This window comes from Haliotis rubra, unplaced genomic scaffold, assembly GCF_003918875.1.
Source record: "Haliotis rubra isolate DU_JTF1 unplaced genomic scaffold, ASM391887v1 Scf592, whole genome shotgun sequence".
Taxonomy (NCBI): Eukaryota; Metazoa; Mollusca; class Gastropoda; order Lepetellida; family Haliotidae; genus Haliotis; species Haliotis rubra.
The window spans coordinates 503924-525324 of record NW_025767293.1 but is presented as its reverse complement, the minus strand read 5'-3'; the positions used below and the strand labels follow the sequence as shown (position 1 = coordinate 525324).

At 41.6% G+C, this 21401-nt stretch overlaps 2 protein-coding genes across 3 annotated transcripts in view; both read right to left on the bottom strand.

Annotated features, from left to right (window-relative positions):
- Window positions 1-1861: 1861 nt before the first annotated feature.
- LOC124255092 (ran-binding protein 3-like) lies at window positions 1862-16188 on the bottom strand. The gene is made up of 8 exons (XM_046688926.1): window positions 16168-16188; window positions 15732-15879; window positions 14501-14622; window positions 13863-13986; window positions 12597-12736; window positions 4804-4967; window positions 4027-4121; window positions 1862-2428 (listed from the first exon to the last, which is right to left on the bottom strand). The coding sequence occupies exons 1-8, from the start codon at window positions 16186-16188 to the stop codon at window positions 2409-2411; spliced, it is 834 nt and encodes a 277-aa protein (XP_046544882.1). The 3' UTR covers window positions 1862-2408.
- Window positions 15741-21401, bottom strand: part of LOC124255085 — a 21659-nt gene continuing 15998 nt past the window's right edge. For both annotated transcript variants that reach the window (XM_046688919.1, XM_046688920.1), the window contains exons 10-12: window positions 17739-17894; window positions 17255-17339; window positions 15741-15879 (exon numbers count right to left, since the gene is read on the bottom strand). In XM_046688919.1, coding sequence (XP_046544875.1) covers window positions 17269-17339; window positions 17739-17894 — 227 coding nt within the window. In that variant the 3' untranslated portion in view covers window positions 15741-15879; window positions 17255-17268. The remainder of the gene's footprint in view (window positions 15880-17254; window positions 17340-17738; window positions 17895-21401) is intronic.

Genomic DNA, 21401 nt, shown 5'->3' with positions numbered 1-21401 from the left:
TATGGTTGAAGTATTTGCTCCTCATGCTGAAGGCTCCCTGGTCACTTCTCACTATAAGGGGTGGTGGGGTAGATCTTATGGTTGAAGTATTAAGCTCCTCATGCTGAAGGCTCCCTGGTCACTTCTCACTATAAGGGGTGGTGGGGTAGATCTTATGGTTGATGTATTTGCTCCCTCATGCTGAAGGCTCCCTGGTCACTTCTCACTATAAGGGGTGGTGGGGTAGATCTTATGGTTGAAGTATTTGCTCCTCATGCTGAAGGCTCCTGGTCACTTCTCACTATAAGGGGGTGGTGGGGTAGATCTTATGGTTAAAGTATTTGCTCCTCATGCTGAAGGCTCCCTGGTCACTTCTCACTATAAGGAGTGGTGGGGTAGATCTTATGGTTGATGTATTCGCTCCTCATGCAGAAGGCTCCCTGGTCACTTCTCACTATAAGGGGTGGTGGGGTAGATCTTATGGTTGAAGTATTTGCTCCTCATGCTGAAGGCTCTCTGGTCACTTCTCACTATAAGGGGTGGTGGGGTAGATCTTATGGTTGATGTATTAAGCTCCTCATGCTGAAGGCTCCTGGTCACTTCTCACTATAAGGGTGGTGGGGTAGATCTTAAGGCTGATGTATTCTCCCTCATGCTGAAGGCTCCCTGGTCACTTCTCACTATAAGGGGTGGTGGGGTAGATCTTAAGGCTGATGTATTAAGCTCCTCATGCTGAAGGCTCCTGGTCACTTCTCACTATAAGGGGTGGTGGGGTAGATCTTATGGTTGAAGTATTTGCTCCTCATGCTGAAGGCTCCCTGGTCACTTCTCACTATAAGGGGTGGTGGGGTAGATCTTATGATTGAAGTATTCGCTCCTCATGCTGAAAGCTCCCTGGTCACTTCTCACTATAAGGGGTGGTGGGGTAGATCTTATGGTTGAAGTATTCGCTCCTCATGCAGAAGGCTCCCTGGTCACTTCTCACTATAAGGGGTGGTGGGGTAGATCTTATGGTTGAAGTATTCGCTCCTCATGCTGAAAGCTCCCTGGTCACTTCTCACTATAAGGGGTGGTGGGGTAGATCTTATGGTTGAAGTATTTGCTCCTCATGCTGAAGGCTCCCTGGTCACTTCTCACTATAAGGGGTGGTGGGGTAGATCTTATGGTTGAAGTATTCGCTCCTCAAGCTCAAGACTCTGGTTCAGTTCACCACATGAGTACAATGTGTGAAGCCCATTACTGGTGTCTCCCGCCGTGATATTGCTCCATTACTGCAAAAGCGGCATAAATCCTCACTCACTATAAAAGTTGTAGTTTGCATTCAAAAGAAAAAAATAAAATAGTTATTTGTGACATCTGCTTCAAGGATGGACACAAGCAAATTTCAACTCAGTCTGGACTAGTAGTAGATATTTAAGTAGATATGGGAAGACAAGAAGTCCATCCCGAATTTCACTGTTTTGAAACTTACAGACTGGAGTCGGTGTCTACCCCTGCACCATTTGTCTAGGCTGATTCATATAAAGTCACACATGTACAACACTGTATCATCTTGCCTGTTTAATCTGATCTGGAACAGCAAACACTGACAAGTCACTGACCTTACAGTTGGCAGAATATCCTGGTGGCATTCATCTTCATCTATTTCATACTCAGTTAATTGCTTTGTAATGTCAGTGTGAATACAGTCAAGTTTCTATGGTTACTTGACCAGTAATCCTTGAGGAACATACTCTAACGGAAACATATACTTCAGAGATCAGAAAGAACAAGAATGCATCAAAATGATCAAGGCTCAATGTGACTGGTGTATCACAAGTATCCCCAACAAATCAGAAAACATACTCAGGTTGTTGCGATGGTAATTAGAAATACAAGACCATTTACACAAGGAAAACATTTTATCCGTACAAAGTTACAGCAAATGTTGATGCAAGTCTCCATTTCTGTTAAAGAAAATTACCAGCACTGTTACCATGGGTATCTCTGAACACGCAAGTTAGTGTATTGATATATAAGCATGACCGGAGTAGAGCTCGCCTACAAAAATACTTCGTACACAAGTCAGAGATTCTTTGCTAACATTGCACAAGACACTTGTCATATCTACAGGTTTTTATGGCAATGCTGTCAGAAGAACCATTTCAAACAATCGTCCTTGAACAATAGAAGTCAGTGGTGTATCTTCTCAATGAACACTGATGTGACGTGACAGTAAACATGTTGACAACGATGTAACCATGGCAGCCAATTGACACGCTTCAGTGTCACACGTGTGGCAACAGGAAGACAGCAATCTGTTACAATGTTAAATTGATGTCTGTTTCATCCATCATTGGTTTCCACATCAATTAGCATATCAAGTTTTACACCTTGAAGTGAGCTGGTCTGTTGCCACGGTAACTTGATGAGACTGCTGCCATGGTAACTCAGTCAGATTCAGATCGTACTGTAAATGAGGATGAGAAACTTTCACAGGATGCTGTCAAAGAGGAAGGAAACACCAGAGATTACTCTATGTTTTCATACGAAAAAGAATTTAGCGATTCAAAGTCAATTTTTTTACATGAAATGTTAGTGGAAAAAAAAGTTGCATTTAAATACCTATTACGTTCAGAATCTCAAAGTTAACAAATCTGTTGAATATAGTCATATACCTCCCCTTTGACCAGCCAATGATAATACAGCGAATGATGAGATGATATGGATTATATTTCAGCATACAGGCAACCCTCAATACAACTCTTAAATTAGGTGAACAATCACAACCCTGTGTTGGGCTAAAACCTAAAATTGTTTGCATTCCAGGTAACACGAACCTGACAGATATGGGTCTTGTTTAAGTCATTTATCTATTTCATATTTCTTTGCATAATCTATAACACAGAGCAACTCATTCTGAACTGTTCTCAAATTTGTAGGTTACACAAGCTAAACAATGAAATGAGGAATAAGCCAAATTAACAGGTCAGTCTGAGTTTTCTATTCTTAGCATTATGCAGTTGTATGCATTTTCAGAAAGTGTTCCCCTCTAAACTCATTAGAAGGTTCTATAAGAATCACAATCATGTTTCAAATTATAAGGAACTTTATAATTTTAGATGAATACACTATGAATGAATCTTAACGTCAGAATATGCTACAGGTTCCAGTTGTAATGTTGATTGTTGTCCCATATGAGGAGCAAGGTGCTTCATAAGACATGTGACCTATGTTCATTTCTCTGGCTATAAGGTTTGCCAAAGTATTGGATACTTGGACTTTGATGCAAGTACAACATGAAGATGCTATGTATCAACACAACCATGTGTTTTTATGAAGACATCAACATGATCAAATGGAATAAAAAATGAACGACATTGACAACACATTCTCGTGCGCTTAAATTATGCTACTGACAGATTAAATTTTCAGGACAGAAGTTAGGAAGTAGTTGCCATACTGATACATGTGACAGTTTCTCATAGCCAGGCAAGTTCCTCTGCAACCCACCTGTGATTTGTAATCACTTCTCACATCTTAAGCGTTCATTCTATAAATTACATGTTTTTCGTGCATTTCAATTTTGGAAAGGCCAAATGTATAGATAAATATATGTTCTAAAATTGTTGAGTATCCTTTCCATTAGCGTAGTGATCCAGTGTTTACATGGAGAGCATGAGATGGTCATATAAAGATTTCATTAAGTATATAGAGGGGAATCAAATGCTGAAGACCAAGTCAAACCTACAATGAAATATCAGTAGTATACCTCAAAGTTTTGTTTGACATAATTAACAGCAGATCTTGATATTTTTCAGGTAACTAAGTCACTTGCTGCACTACACTGATGGTAAATATCCATTAATGGGTGCTGTATTGAGGGATGCTGTACTACAACTATACTTGAAACGCTAACCTTGAAATAGAAAGTGTGAATTTTCATTTAATTTCTTTACAAAAATACACACCAATTTAGTAATTATCAAAATACACATATTTTCTATAAGTCACGATATGTTGCAGTTCTTGCAAATTTGTCAGTATTTCAGTGATTGAGGTACAAACCTTCTGTTTCTGGGTCCTGTACACTGCTGTCAGACTCTTCACGTCTCAGGTTGGTGGGGGCTCCTCCCTCTGCTTGGTGTGGGGCTGTTGGCTTCCTGGTAAAAGCACAGCGGTGAGTCAGGCAGTATTGTTTGGAACAGTATTTCTATTACATCAAGTGGAAGGACAGCAGAAAGTGATAAAGGTCCATCACACTGATGAAATACACCAACACAGATATCGCAAGAACCCTAATCCAGGCACACTGACTATCCTGCCATGCACTGGGAGCTTCTCTGAACACTGAATTACAGCACCTAAAATGACCGTGATATCTGACTGTAGTTTGAGTTTGAACTTGTTGCAGTGATTGTCTCAAAGTAGGAGCGTTGGGGTAGCCTAGTGGTTAAAGTGTTCACTCGTCACGCCGAAACCTGGGTTCGACTGCTCAAATTGAAAAAGGTTCTATGTTTTTTTAGGACACATAAAGCTACTACAAGGGATCTACAACTACAACCCTTTCTAAGGACAAGCAAACTTCCACTGATTGTGGTCTTCACAAATTGTACTTAAGGGCTATATTTCTGAACCAGTTCTCAATGCTTCAATTTTGCTGAAAACTAAAACTGAATTAAACTGACAGGAAGTGTAAACATAGAAGAAAGTCACCAAGTCAGAAAAGCAGAAGTAACAACATTAGTCCGAACTCAGAAAGATTTCACAATTGGAGATTTCTGTGATACAGTAAAACAGTTAGAAATTTAAAAAAAAAAAAATCCAATCATAGTGTTTTCTTACTTTTGTCGTTTCAAAGGTGAATCTTGTGCATCTGTAGAATCGGCCTTCCTCTTCTCGCTTACTCGGTCATCACCACGTGATCTCTCCTTCTCCTCCCACATCTTCAGTCGTTGGACTCTCCAATCAATCGCTCGCAAAATATTTTCACTGTCTTTTGGGGCAGCCTGTAAAAGGTAATGAAATCATGAATGTTACAATATGTTGACACCTGTTGGTATTCCAGAAAAAAATATAGATCCAAGCAACCTTTGATTCTTGTAACTGGCGACCAAATGAACTGATTGCCTTACGATTTGGTTGACTGCAGTCACCATATCCCGACTGCACATGTTCATGATGTCTGGACCAGACAATCCAGTGATGTTATGAGCCACATTGTCAGGGGGGAAATGGCTCAGTTAAACAATCTCAGCCTGACCACCCAGTTCATGTGGTTGTCTCTTACTACCAGCAACAGTGGCTGGGGTCCTAAACTTACCCAGAAACCTGGGAAAAGTGTCAACTAACACATGACTTTACACAAAATGTGCAAATAGTGCTAAATGCACGATGAAACAAAATGACGGAAGTGACTAATATTTTTTACGTTTGCCACTCATTCCTGAATGTACCATAAACACATGGCATCCCCTATGATGCAATTGACAGAGAAACAACATTATTTTCCATCTGTGGTACACATTGAGAACAATAGCTCAGTCAGTAACACTTTAAAAATCAGGCAGATGAGAAAGTCAGACGTAATGTTTTTCAGCATTTTAAAAACCTTTCAGTTATGATTTACCATAAGTGTGGTAATGAAAAGCCACATGTGGTTACTTTCAGCTCAATTTTCACAACTCAGCGTGAATAGCATAAGGACATAGCCTTGATGAAACAATGTTGGAAATTTTAACTATAAATTGTATATTTATATACTTATCCTATCTCCCGACTTGCACCTCTCTCTCTTCATTCGACCATGAGTGGAAACGAATTAAACTTTGCTCCAGGCCTACCTTGTCCCTGTCCCTGTCCCCGTGCTGTGCATGCCTTCATTGCCTTAGCCATGCCCACTAGTCCGTGACAGCACGTGGCATGCGCAGTCCTCACCCACGTGATCACCTTACATACTCATTCTCGATCTTGGAGCCATAAAAGGACAAAACCGGAACGGTGGTAATCTAAGTAGTGGGGAGGTAGGATGGGACTTTATCGTGTGAGATAGGATAAGTATATAAATATACAATTTATAGTTAAAATTTCCAAATTTTTAAACTTATCCTATCTCATGACTTGCACTTATCCCACGGTAGGAAGGTGGGTCATAGATTACCTGAAGTTCAAGCGATAATAGCTAAGCGTTATGCCGAAACAACCATAGGAAGCAACTACAAGGTAGGCCAATAACTACCAAAGTTACTACATGCGAGGGTTAGTTCGAACCCATTGACTTACTAAGCACAAGTGCTCCCAGGGACAGGGATTCCCAAGCAATGTGGTGTTCAGTCACTACCTTCACGAAAGTGAAAGAACGCAGCTTAGCGAGTGTAATCAGTCGCATCGCCAAGATTTCCAAGGTACCCCCGTAATAAAAGTCTAAAGACTAGTATCGGGCCAGCCCCTGCTTCGAAACAACCCCACAGACACTGTCCCGTGGAGGGTGAAAGGGTAATTGAATCGGAAAAACTCACAATTTTAACGTTCAGTACCACAACATCATCTTATGACTTCCACTACTTACCACAGTTAGATCACATGGATGTGTATAGGTACTTAGGAGCATGAACGCTACGAAGTGTAACACTTCGGGAATGACTCACTTCACTGACGTAATTACTCCATGGAGCAGAGGACAGTAAGTGAGGTGGCAACTCTCCAGAGTCTCAAAACCAAATGAGAGGAGAAATCTAAATCCGGGAAGAATCAAGGATGCAAAACAGAAATAAGTTTCAGATTTTTTCAGATTGTACACAAGCAGAAACGATCGCGACTGGTGATCATCTGCACTAATGGGTATCCATACAGCATCGTAGCACAAGGAAGTTCATTATCTGCGATGTTGTGCTGCTGACAACTGTTGGGCAAGGATGAGTGGTCCAAACTGATGAAGGCCTTGAATATCCGTCACCGACACATCTCTGAGGTAATGAGACGAATATACAGTGTCAGAACGCCAAAAACATCCCTCCATTATAGCAGTTAACGAGCAGTTACTATGCAACGCCATAGTAGATGCCAGTGCCCTCGTTTCATGAGGGTTGGATGCCGTAGGTGGCGGTAAACCGGCAAAGGCGTAGGCTCGTAGTATTGTAGCTCGTAGCCAATATGAGAGAGTTGTGCGAGAGACATCTGCCTTGGAAGCAGTAGACAAGGGTATAAACAGTCTCTTACGCAAGCCGCGGCGCTCTTGTGATGCTTTACGGAAAATGCGACGCGCTCTAACTGGACAGAGAGACAGATCCTCGACATCTTCTGGACCCAAAAGAGTAGACGAAGGTGGGATTGTTAAAAGGCGATCAGGTTGACCCGGCAACTTGTTTTTAGCGACAAAATCCCAGCACAATCCCCAAAATACCTTGCCATGTCTACCCTTTTCAAAAAGACATGATTGACATCTGGAGCATGAAGTTCTGATACTCGTGCAGCCGTGGCCAAGGCAATCAGAAAAAGGTCTTGAACGGAACCTGTTCAAAATCCTTGTCCTGTAAGGTTTCATAACGCTCGGACACTAAGTGGCGAAGAACCACGGATAAGTCCCAAGCTGGTGGACGAAATTTCCTGGATTGGTCGGCTAGCTTAAAAGATCGAAGCAAGTACTGCAGTTCCAGTACCGTCGAAACCTTTGTACCGGAAGTCGCAGCTAAGACCAAATTAATAGCCGCCATGTAAGTGGCTAAAGTGGAACCCTTGAGTTTCCTTGTAGTCCGCAAATGTTGTAAATATTCCGCAACAACCTGGGGCGAAGCAGTAGTAGGGGACGTGATCCCTCTGACCCGACAATAACATTCAAATTTCTCTCACTTATCATCATATAAGGAGCCTGTAGACGAGTGATGAGCTGCAGTGATAGCTGAGGCCACTTTGTGAGAATAACCTTTGGCCATTAGTGATTTCTGCAAATGTGCCATATGTGAAGATTCAACGTCTGTGGTGACTCGTGAAAAATGCTCGAGTGCGGATAAACTAGTAGGTCGTCCCGCACGGGAAGAGGAATACTGCTTCGACTGACTAGACTTTTTCAGTCAGACGAACCAGCTTCTGGCCGTCCAGAAGGGCGCTACCAAAAGCAGTTGCACTTTGTTGGTTAACAGAATTTTCTGAATGACCTTGTGAAGCAGAGCCAGGGACGGAAATGCATATGCGTTGAGACCCTCCCAGGGAATGGCAGGGGCGTCGTGATCCCAGTGGATCCGGTATTGGAGACACGAATCTCGGTAGTTGTGAGTTGAACCGAGTGGGAAACAGGTGAACACTTGGTCGAGAGGGCGGGTAAATTATCGTCCGAAAAATCTTGGGCAGGAGTTGCCACTCTGTAGGCGACGGGCGACTGGAACGAGACAGAGCGTCGGCAATCACGTTCTTTGTTCCGGGGATGTGCCTGGCTCTTGCTACGATGTTGAGAGAATCTATCAGGAGATAAAATAGAAACGTCCACTGTAGAAGTGCTGCTGAACCCGTCGACCCTAGGTGATTGATGTACCACGCTACTGTCGAGTTGTCGGACTGTTTCAGCAGGTGAGACATCTTGAATAGAGCCGCCCAGTGCTGAATTGCCAGTAATACTGCCTTGAACTCCAGAAAGTTTATGTGGGGTGACTATTCTTCGGACGACCACTGCCCTGCCACTTGATGCTGAAGGAAGTGGGCTCCCCAACCTTCGAGAGAAGCGTCCACAAACAACTGATGGGTCGGACTGAAGGGCACCAAAGAGACGCCGGCGCAAACATTCTGTACGAGGAGCCACCAACACAGAATTGGACGCAGTTCCCTGGGTATCCTAATCAACCCCTGAGGGTTGTTGGCTTGAAGATGAGGTCGCAGAAATAACTGAAGCAGGCTCGCGAAGAGCCTGAGCTGACGTTAAAACACCCAGCAACTGTTGCCACTGGCGTAGAGTTCTGGGGTGATCAAAGGCTAGAGGAACCAGACACTGAATTTTTGTCCACCTGTCCTGGGGAACAAACAACATCGCTTGTTCTGTGTCGAAAACTACTCCTACGAACTGAAGGTGTTAACTCTAACTTCTTGTAATTGAGGAGCCGGCCTAACTGTTTGAGCAGCTTGATGGTGAACTCCCGATGAATTTGAAGAACGATTGGTTCCTGTTGTGCCTGAATACAATCGTCCATATAGCTTTCGAAAGTCACTCCCCGAGAGTGAAGGAAACTGCTGATGGGTTTGGTCACCCGAGTAAAAAGCCACGGGGCCGTAGAGATTCCAAATGGAAGGACTTTCCATTGGAAGTGATGGCCCTCAAAGGTGAACCTCAGGTACTTCCGATGATCTGGGTGAATCTGAATGTGAAGGTATGCGTCTTGAAGGTGGAGGGATATAATGAAATCCCCTTTCTTCAGGATTGAACATAGAAGACTGACTGATACTATTCGAAAATGAGGTGGCGGTTGAAGGAAACGAGTGTTGAACGCCTTCATATTGAATATGAGACTCAGCTTTGGCACAAGAAACATCAGGGAGTAAAACCCTGGAGTTATGCACACCGGATCGAGGCATTCTACCGCATGTTTCTCCAGTATAGTTGAGATTGTGGACAAAAGGACTGCAGCCTGATCCTGAGGATACGTTCACTGCAAAGGTTGAATGGTGAGGGGTGGTTCCCCGACAACAGGCATTCGATAGCCGTGAATGAGAGTCATTGTGACAAATGGATCCCCTAGAAACTCCCAGTTGGGAGCAAACAGACCTAACCTCCAGCCTACAGGGGAATCGAACACTGGAACCACCTGATCCAGCAGATCCAATCCGAGCTCTGATTTCCACAAGTCACACTGTTTGGAGTTTTTTACTTCCGGTTCCAGCGTCGGGTCTAAAGGGGTGACGTGACGCGGAACCACGAAAAGACTTCCTGCCCCTGCCTCGTAGTTGAGAGGACACCTTGTCTTTCAAACAGTCACGAAGGTCTGGATTGAAAGGGGCAAAGTGTGGGGTTTGACAGTGCCACATAGTCTTGAAGTTGAATGTTTTGCAACTCCAACAACTGATTAAGACGGTCCACTTTGGATGCAATAGACCCATTGAACACCGTATCCCCCGACCACGGTTGACGAAACAATTCAGCCTTGAATCTATCTTCCCATGAGGATAAATTCAAAGGGCCATAACGCCATATGACAAGTAGATAGCCAAAGAAATGAGAAAGTTGCCCCAAGACCACCTGGAATTGATCTAATATCAGAGCCATACTTCCCCTAATGTACGCGTCCTGGTCCGTATAGGCATGATTGACAGCCGCCCGCCACAGGGTCAACAGCCGAACTGATGGAAGGATGGAACTAATGGAAGGGATAGAATGCCGAATCGCAGCATTTAGATGACCCACTTCCCTATCTTCCACAAAAAACGGCGAACTGGAACGCTTGCCACAGACCATGGAAATGTCATGATCAACTAAATGTCGATGACCAAAGTTGAACACCATGCGTATGTGCCGTCAATGGTCGGAACCTTGGAGTTGACAAACCATCCTTCGTCCTCCTAAGCTTCTTGAAAGCCGCATCAAGAGAAGAAGGTAATTGTTGAATACATGGACGCAAAGGAAGTGTGATACTGGAAATATCTCTATTTGTAATGGCATAAGACGTGGCCAAATCATCTGGAGATTTACTAAGATGTAGCTGAATTTTTTCAACTATCCAGGCTAGCACGTGAGCCGGTTCAACAACATCAAACTGCCATCTGGAGTGGAGATGTCCAACTGGCCAGGCGAAGGTAATGGAGTCTGAGACCGAGACCGAGTCCGATCCCTCGAATCCACAGGACGATTATTGCTAGGTATGGTAGACGATTGTTGAACTTGAGGACGAATGACACTGATTCCAAGCCGATGTAACAGCACGGAGCAAGGTGTCCAAATCCGGCACTGGAGAGGAATCAAGTGCAGGAGTCCAAGACTCAGCAATAACCTGTTTTCAAGGCAAAGTAGAAGTGGCATGGCGCGATCCACTGAACCATAACGCTGCCTAGCAGGTGAAATCACCCGCACAGAACGATGTTGATGAGGGGAACTATCACGTAAAGGCGCTGACTGCAAGTGCTCACTAGCTCTAGACTGACTAGACGTGATAACCTGATTCACCTGAGGTGAATGAGACCGACTACGAGAATCACTCTGACGAAAACACACCATACAGCTAGGTGAACCGGATCGAAATGGCGAACCACGACTGAACGACTACGTGAATCAAAACGCTGTGGTGAATTGATTCTACTATGAGATGGTGAGTCGAATCAAAACACATGGTGAGGCGAATTGAGTCGGGAATGTGAACCATTCGATTATGTGAATCAGTTCGGTCTGGTGACCCTTGGCAATAACACGGCTAGGTGAATGGTTCCGTTTTTGTGAACCAACACTGGCATTAGACCCAATTCTGATTGGTGAAATGAATCGAGGTGGTGAATCGGTTCGACTGGTACATTGGAAGGACGACAAGAGCTCGAGTGTGAACGAGATCTAGAACGACACTTCCCAGCAGTAGAAGAACGAATTCGAACCTCCGAACCAGATGGTGACTCAACTCGTGTGGATGAATGGTTTCGGTGGGATGAAACCGTACGATTAGGAGAACAGTTACGTTCCAACCGTGCCGATCCACGCTCCGATGTTGAATCCTTGATTTAGAAGTTTTCGAGGACTGTGAACGGCCCGATGAAACGGATCTATGAGATAACGTAGATCGCAGGTCTTGTGTAGAGGAAATATCAGTCACTACCACCCTTGCATGCCCATGAGAACTTGAGCTAGGTGAGGGAAGCGTCCCAAAAAGCCTTTTAACATTCTCAGACAAAGAGGTATCAGACGAAGCGTCCATAAAATCCTCGTCAGGAAAGACGGGAGATTTAGAACGGCGAGCAAGTTAGGGTGGGGCAATCTAAACATTGTTTTTTAGCGGGAGATGGACCAGATCTCGCAGAAGCATTCCTGGCCTTATCTGTCAAACGTCTGGCACAAGCACGTTTGTAAGCTTTTAAATCCTCATTAGACAGTCCTGCACACTTAGGACAACGTTTGTCCCAATCACAACAACCCACACAATCAACACACGATGTGTATGGGTCCCAAGCTGAAACGACTTTATTACACTGAGCGCAAAACTTTCGTTTTCTGGCCTGAACAGGCTTATCCATGTTGAGCAATTCTATGCCGAAAAAAAATTCACGTCCACTCTGTCCAGCGACAAGAAAGAGAATGAGTATGTAAGGTGATCACGTGGGTGAGGACTGCACATGCCACATGCTGTCAAGGACTAGTGAGCATGGCTAAGGCAGGAAGGCATGCAAAGCACGGGGACAGGGACAAGGTAGGCCTGGAGCAAAGTTTAATTCGTTTCCACTCATGGTCGAATGAAGAGAGAGAGGTGCAAGTCGTGAGATAGGATAAGTTTAAAATTTGTTTTCATGCCACAGTCTACAATATTACAGCCATATTAGTGTCAACTGGAAGACCAGTGGTTTGTAAAGGTCAACCCCATCCTTGTCTGGAGATGACTTACGACAAGCATGGTTCAAATGATCCACTCATCCCCTGATAACCCAACAGTAGATATAATTTGAAAAGGAACAGCACTACTCACTGTGACCAAGAAGACTTTGACGCCATCGTCCCCATCTGTTGCTGTGATGCGTAAACTCTTGGAACTAGCTCTCTCCACCATCATGCCTGACCAGATTTTGGTGTTGAGTATGAGTCGCAAACTACCTTGTGTGCGCATTACTGAAACATGAAACAAACACTGTCAACTACCATGGCTGCAACGATATACACTACGTTATGATAGTGTCTCGAGATATTGCTGCATCTATACCTTCCCACTGTACTGATACAAATTTGTGAATATCAAAACAAAGTAAGACATATAACATAAACCTACCATTCCTGAGGCTTTAATTTCTTTTTTAAGACATATGATATGGATGAATAACTTCTTTATAACATTAAGGGGTGATGTTCCAGTGTAGGTTCAAGAACCTTATTGCAACATGGAAATTGTTCACCCACACATCATATCCCTCATTAGTACTCCAACTCCTAAATGCCTCTCAGAGAAGTCAGATCCAAGCAGGTTCAGACATTTGCAAACTTTCATAAGGCCAGACCAATTTTATTTCTTGTCTTATGGATTTTTGTCCTCAGAAATGGGGAAAAGAGAGAAAGGAAAGGAAGAGAAGAGGAAAGAAAAGGGGGGAAGGAGAGAGAGAGAGAGAGAGAGAGAGAGAGAGAGAGAGAGAGAGAGAGAGAGAGAGAGAGAGAGAGAGAGAAAGAGAGGAAATCACCAGTGAAAGCAAAAACCCACATGATTTTTTCCAAGGCATTGTTTTTCCAGTTCACACTTGCTGAGGTGCTCAAAGCACTGATTTCTAACACAAATATTGTTAGATAATTCAGTTTAAAGTCTCTGAGAACAGATACCAGTGTTTTAGAGGCCAACAATCTGCCTTGCATAGTCAAAGTCACGCTCCAATATCTCTTAACATAAGGATTTTATTTTTCGAGCAGGGAGAATTTATTTTTATTTTCTTTCTTATTCTTGAAAAAATATGACCGGCGGATCCATAAAACAAGAAATAAAATTGGTCTGGCCTAATGAACATTTTTCCTTCTGCAAAACAAGCATCACACTCACAATTACAAGAAAATTTATGACTTAAATGTACTGTCTGAAAAAAGAAACCACACTGACTTGATTGATTACAGTCAATATCAAATTTCATTGAAGTTTATCAGTATTTTGCAAAGGTAACCACCTTTTAGGCGGCCGGACTGACAATGTGTAATGGTATTACTGATGGAATCACCATTGGTCAAAGTGATACAAATGTAAAACAAATCAGATACTCACTTAAACGAGAATGAAACTGCTCAGCAGGATTTGATGGAGACATATCATTAAGTTTTAATACACCTCGGCCTCTTTCATTCCAATTCTGTTTTTCTCCATCAAATAAAAATAATTTACAATTTGCCTGGAAAGAAAGAAAAGCAAAAGTTGACAAATGAATACAACATTTGATCAATGGAACACGATTTACTTGCAATATGTGGTGACATTGTGTGATGATGGAAGGATAAACAGTCGACTTGTCCAGAATAAAGACATTTAATCGTTTTTTAGGTTTGTAACTTGTGGGATGACAAACATAGTAAATATTTTTTAGGTTCAGTAGTAATATATTCTATAAGTTTGTTTGTTTTTTGAAATTCTTCACTCTGCAATATTCATGTCATATTATGTTGACCTTCAAGTCTGGACCAGACAATTCAGTTATTTTAATTTTGCCATTTGGTTTCTACAACGTTATCAACCACGTCACTATGCATGGCAATCAGTGAATTTGGTCGGCCTTAGCATAGCATTAGTTATAACCCAGAATCATTGTGGTCCAAAGACACTTTTACCATCAGTAACTATGATTATTCCACATGCTAATCAAGGGAGCCCTGTTTATGAAATAGGTAACTGTCTGTCGTGTAGCTCACCTGCAGTACATTAGATTCATCCTCCTCCCCAGTTACTATCTCCACTTCTTTAAGATCTGGTTTAACTCCATGCTTGGCCTGGTACTCTCGTGCTGATTCCTCCAGTGTCTGGCCTCCGGAATCTGAATAAAGTCATTATTTTCACACATGCTGAACATGTACACGCAGTTTTATCAACTATCCATGCGTAGTGTGTATATAATATATTACCTAGCCAAAAACCCAAAGTGGTAGAACTTTAAGGTTCTTGTTTGATAAATCAATCTAAATCTAGTTACATGCTACTCCGTACTGTCATACATACTGACTCATGAGGTTAGCCCTCCCAACCTCCCCTCTTATGGCACTCTGGATTTCCCTGTAAATCCGGGTGTCGGGCTTACATACGGTGAGAGTGACAAATATGGCCGATCATGTGACCATTTGGGCGCCAAAGGGAGGAAAGGGACGCTATTCTTGGGTGAGTGATTTTACGTCCGCTTTTTTAAAAAGGGAACTTCAAGGGATTTCAAGTGTTCCACTATCATTCGTAAGAGGAAGGAGACAAGCATAATTAGCATGAGTCAGGATAAGGAAAATTTTTCTCTCATAATAAGTCATAATTTTTACTTAATAACTGGAGGTCAATATCCTTTCTTTTGGTAATTAAGTCAGGAGGACAGATGGCTTCATGTCTCAATCAGTGATTGGTTGATCAAACTGTTTATTATGTGGAATTAATTTCTTCAGATCAATGCTTTCAGGGCAGTAGTTTAGTTTTATGCCGCACTCAGCAATATTCCAGCCATATGGCGGCAATGCTTTCAGGTATTATTGACATATAAAATAGGTGTTATTTTAGATGAATCAGTGGTAGATCACAGTGAAAATGTATGACCCATTGATGACCTTTTTCCATTGTTTGAAAGTGAAGCACATCGTAAAAGTAATTTCATATTTGGACTTGTAATTCGAATCCTGAAGGGGAAGTAACTGAAAACAACATAGTGGATTGTCTTGATTATCTCCCTTTGACCTAATGAAGCCAACTTCCATCATTTTTTATTAAAAGACTTTGGCTTCAACGTCAATCATTACACAGGCAAGGTATCAAACTATTTAGACCAACAAGTTCTAATGCTTCAAAGTAAATATTGTTCAAGAACATCAAATCGGATAATCTGGAGAAGGCGTGAAGGATTTATATGATATAAGGGTAAGTTACAGGAAGTCACCATGGACTTTGTCTCACCTGAGGGACATGACTCCGCCTCCTTCCCGTTTGTTTCCGTGTCAGGAGGGGGCGAACCTGCATCTGAATGGACTACTCTGTCTGCTAAATTCTGACCAAAAACAAATCCTGACGCTGACTCACTGGCAGCTTGAGATGAAGACACTCCCTGAATTGAAAAATAAATGTTTTGTGAAAACAAAGCATACTACATACAAACCAAAATTTCGTAAAATTTCAGTATGAATATTCTATGGCCCTCTCACTAATGCAGCATCCTTAAAAACACTGTTTTGAAAGTAGCTGTATCGCGAATTATTAACCACTCGTGATTTGCTCCTGTTACTCAAAAAGGTCTAATTTTTGTAGAGCTGTTGACTAGAGATTCCTGCACAATATGCCTGCTTGACATACTGAAAGCTGTTGGAATAAAAACATATTCTAACGTCCCTCTCACTTCATCACCGAGACATATCATTCTTCCTCAGGCTTGACGTAAGAGTTGGTTGGTTGGATATGATGACATGTGTCAACCAAGTCAGCGAGTCTGACCACCTAATCCTATCGTTTGCTTTTTACGACAAGCATGGGTTGCTGAAGACCAATTCTAACCCAGATGTTCCTGGGTATTGTCGGAAGAGGAAGTTAACTTAACAGGATCAGGTTGTCAGACTTGTGACATGGATGATGCAAGTCACGTTATCCAACTTGTGTAGATCGATGCTCATTATCTCAATCACCAGATTATCTGGTCCAGATTCAATTATTATACTGAGAGAAACAAATAAAGGAACACAGGAAAATTCAAGCGTTCCTTTAATATTTTCCAGTTTTCATCACCAGCTTTGAATAGCGCTGTGGGAGGAAATCTGAGAAATAAATAAAGAAACACTGCCATGAAGAGGTGTTCCTTTATTTGTTTCCCTCAGTATACATACCACTGTCAGGATATTGAGGTGAGGTGAGGTGAAATTGGGTTTAACGTCGTTCTTGAGAATATTTTGCTCATATGAAGACGTGCATACCATGCCGCAGTGAAGCATGAATACCCCACTCAGACACATTATACTGACTCCGAGCCAACCGGTCCTTCATGTACCCATTAATGCCGAGCGCCAGGCAGGGACCAACAAGGACCATATTTTAACGTCTTTTGGTATGACGCGGTCGGGGATCGAATCCGCGACCTTCCGCTCTCCGGGCGGACGCTCTAACCACTACACCATGGAGGCGGTCATCAGGATATTGCTAGGAAATGGCTGAGTGTGTGGAAAGAACAAACAAATATACCATAACTTAACTCTAGTTTGAGTTACAGGTTCCAACATTCCTTACTACTGTACTAAACAGGAGCAAGTTTTTGAAATTTGAAAATGTCTCCTGAGGATAACAGGAATTTGAAACTTTTAAAATTGTGGCTAAGCAGGTTAGAAAGTATTCCAGAATAATTTCCCACTATTGCTTTACTCATACACCCTCATGGTTTTAGAACACAATCATTAAGTATGTACGTTCAGGGGTTGTACCTGCATGATTGTACTCACTGTGACGCGTTCTGTTAAATTTTGTCCAAATATGAACTCCCCTCCTTCAGCTCCCGCTGCTGATTTTGATGTAGAATCTGCCACACTGTAACACAATACACAGAGATGTATTATGTCATGTACCTGTTGTCATCACACTCAGATCTAGTAATATGGCAACAAACGCAGCATATTATAAATCAACCATAGTATAATATGCATAAAAAATTACAATGTTGTCTATAAAATGACAACTACATTTGGAAAAGGCCTTTAAAGATCAAAAGACAACAATGTAAAAGTAAATGAAATTTACATTTCATTGCAGACATTTAAAAGTTTCAATTGTGAAAATAAAAATATTTGCCTGCTGTTTACAAAAGGAAACGTTAAATTGCGTTCAAGCCCTTCAGCTTTGAACACAGAAGTATGATCCTTTTATCCTAAAAGCTAATATAGAGTCTTTGATCTTTAATGTCATCAGAAAACCCTAGATGATGGTAACCTGTTTTCTGGTGCCACGGCAGCAGCGCAGAGAAGAGGCCATTGTCGGTGATCTGTTTGGCTGCCTGGGGCTTGTCTGGGCTCTTGACTGGGAGTGATGTGGACGACACCTCTTTGTCCTCACAAGCCTCCTCTTCGTTCTCCTCCCTGTGATTCTCTACACAAACATACAGTAGATCTTGTACATGACATCATAGACATGGGACACATATGTCTTGTACATACACATATATTTTCCTGTCACCAAGGATTTTCTTGTTCAATCATTAAGTGCTGTACAGTACAACCAGAAATTATCGAGAATTTAAAGATTGTAATTTTTTTTTTTTTTACTCATTACTCACGTATTAAATGTGAATATTAGCAGAACGTAACTCCAGATTCAAAGACAGGTGAACAGTTAGTATTTTGTCAAGTCACCATGGGCAGCAATGCAGGCTTCAATGCCGCGGGGCATACTACTGATCAAAGAAGTTAGAAAGTCGTGGTCCATGCTGTCCCAATATCGGACCACCTCTTTTTTCATTTCAGCAATATTGGTCAGATTTTTCTTATTGACACTTTCCTTCATAAGTCCCCAAAGATTTTCTATTGGATTTAAGTCAGGGCTATAGCTTGGCCAATCTAATAATGTCATATTTTGGGTCCGAAACCAGGCCTGTGAATGCTTTGAACGATGTTTTGGGTCCTTGTCCTGCTGGAAAATCCAAAAATTTCCATAGAACATGTGAGCAGATGGAAGCAAAAGTCCCTCAAAAAATCTGTGTACCGCTCACTGTTCATATTCCCTTCAAATACACAGAGGGGCGTTGCCCCTAACACAGATATGCCACCCCACAAGTTAATTTCGGACTGTACTTTTGGCGCTGATACAAAGGTTTTTCAGTTTGTTTGGTTCAGAATTTCAGTGTATTAGGAAACAGCCACACAGAACTTTCATCTGAGAAAATCACATTGTCCCAGTTAAAATTTCTATGCTGTAAGCACCAGTTCAATCTTTGCTCCTTTTGTTCAGGTTTCATGATCGGTGATGGAATTCCTCGACTTTTCTGCCAACCCATTGCATGCAGCTCAGTTCTAATTGTCTCCTTACAGACAGCCACAGTTCCTCTATCAATCATATCCAGCCTTAAGCCTGGTGCTCAATGCCATATCCATTTGCAATATTTTTCAAAACACGATAAACAGTGGACAAAGGGATGCCTGTTCTACTTGAAATCACTTTAGCTGATCTGATGTCCTTGTTATAATACTCTAAAATCAACTTCCTCTTCTCTAAATCATCCATACTGAGGATCACTGAAAATGTCGTCTGCTAGCAAGTAAACAAAGGGGGATAACTCTTCACAAACTAATGAAAAAGGATTAACGGAGTTGTCTCTCTTGAATGAAACCAAGCACTTGATAGCTGGTCAAGGTTGTTTATATTTGAAATCCGATTAAACATATTCCTAAAATTCTCAATAATTTCTGGTCATACTCTATATCATGAAATTGATGCGAAACATTTTTCCTTTAAAAATTTCTGACTTGCATCCTGAAAATGTTCTGAGAGTTCCTGTTACTGTTTACACAACTAAGACAAGAGGAAAAAGTCAACGGTGAATACTGGTGTAGAGTAAACATACTAAAATAATATCAGTGTGAAAATCCCAAACCATCCCAAGGCAGTAACTAGTTCACAACCAGATCTATCAATGTGCCAAGTTTGTTGAAGAAATATTGTACAATCCTCAAGATCTGCTCCAGTAACGAGTACTTCCAACATTTTCAGTCTGTGCCATGTTGCTGCGGTTCAGGGCCGGGAAGGCTAAAATCGTGACGCTTCTCGGTTCAATGAGCGTAGCCTTCGCGGTACTTGCAATGCAATGTTATGGCTGAATGAACACAGCGCCTCACTCGGAGGCTCTGACAAATTACAAAGAAAACAGGATTAACGGGGACGCTCTTTAATTTAGGCGCATAAAACAATATAAAAAAAGCTATTTACACATTTTCACGCCTATTCTTCATTATACATTTTCATTAATTCGACATTAGATAGTTTATTTTGAGGAGTCTTTCCTAAAAGATAAATGTATACCTTACGAGTTTAAATCTTTAAATATGTTTCTGCTTATGTATGCTGATGACCATGTATTATTTTCTGAATCTGTTGAAAGGTTGCAAACACAGTTGAATTCGTTGTCAGTTTATTCCAGACGGTGGGAACTTGAAGTAAATATTGCTAAGACAAAGATAATGGTCTTCAGAAGAGTTGGTAAAGTTAAATCGTTAGAACATTGGGTATATATATAATGGTTGTGTCCTAGAGGTTGTCGATACGTTTAGATATTTAAGAATAGTGTTTAATTATAATAACCGATTCTCAATTTACAATAATATCAGATCGCTCTCTCTCAACCTGGAATCTCTTTTATTTGTCTTTGATTGTTATGATGGCAGTATACTATCTTATGGCGTCTGAGATATGGGGATATAATAAAGGCTTAAACATTGAAAGGTTGCATTTGGATTTTTGTAAAAGGTTATTAGGAGTTAAGAAATCAACATGTAATTCCATGGTTTATGCCGAGTTAGGTCGTTATCCGCTCGTATTTAATAGGCAATATAGCATGATTAAATATTGGTGTAAACTGCTTGTGTCTGAAAATAGCATTTTACGGGGTTGTTATGAGTATTTGTATGTGGAGGTGGAGACCCGCGGTGTCAAAAATCAGGCGTATCAGGTTAAAAGTATTTTGTCAAACATTGGATTAAGTGAAATATGGTTAAGGCAGGAATTACCACTAGATTAACTAATAGTTATAAAACAAAGAAAACATGATCAGGCTATTCAGTTTCTCCTTAGTGAGCTGTCCAACTCATCGAAATGTGCAATTTATAAAATGTTATCAACCAGTGTACAGATAACAGTAATACTATACAATGTTTTGAAAAGAAATCTATCTACTTCCGACATAGATTATGCCTCTCGGCACCTTATCTTCAGCATTGGCGGTACTCCCCTACTCCCTTGGATATTAGCTCTCCCGGGAAATCCGAAATATACATTTAAGCCTTCCCGGGACATCTGAAAAATAAATTTTAGCCTTCCCGGCACGACACCGTTGCTGCCATGGGAATTCAAAATACATTTTTCAACAAGTGTTTGCCACTGATATGGCAATGTCCCCCGCTGCTACAGAATGGAATATCTATATTTACTACTTTTTATTTTTTGGTCACATACAAGATGCCTGAAATGACTGGTGTCTGCATAATCACCCAATGTAGGCTGTCAACATAATTGAAAACATAGGGTGCAATGTTTTATGAGATATTGCGTTTAAATAAGTTTGAAAAGCTGTCAAAGTGTCGTGATGACCTTGAAGATAAGGCCAAGGTCACCCAAATAAACTGGTGTCTGCATAATCCCCCAACGTAGGCTGTTACCAAATTTGAAGACATTGGGTACAACAGTCCATGAGATATCGCGTTAACAAGAGTTTGAAAAGTTGTCAAAGTGTCATGGCGACCTTGAAGATAAGGTCAAGGTCACCCAAATCGACTGGTGTCTGCATAATCCCCCAACAGTCCATGAGATATCGCGTTAACAAGAGTTTGCAAAGTTGTCAAAGTGTCATGGTGACCTTGAAAAAAAGGTCAAGGTCACCCCAATTGA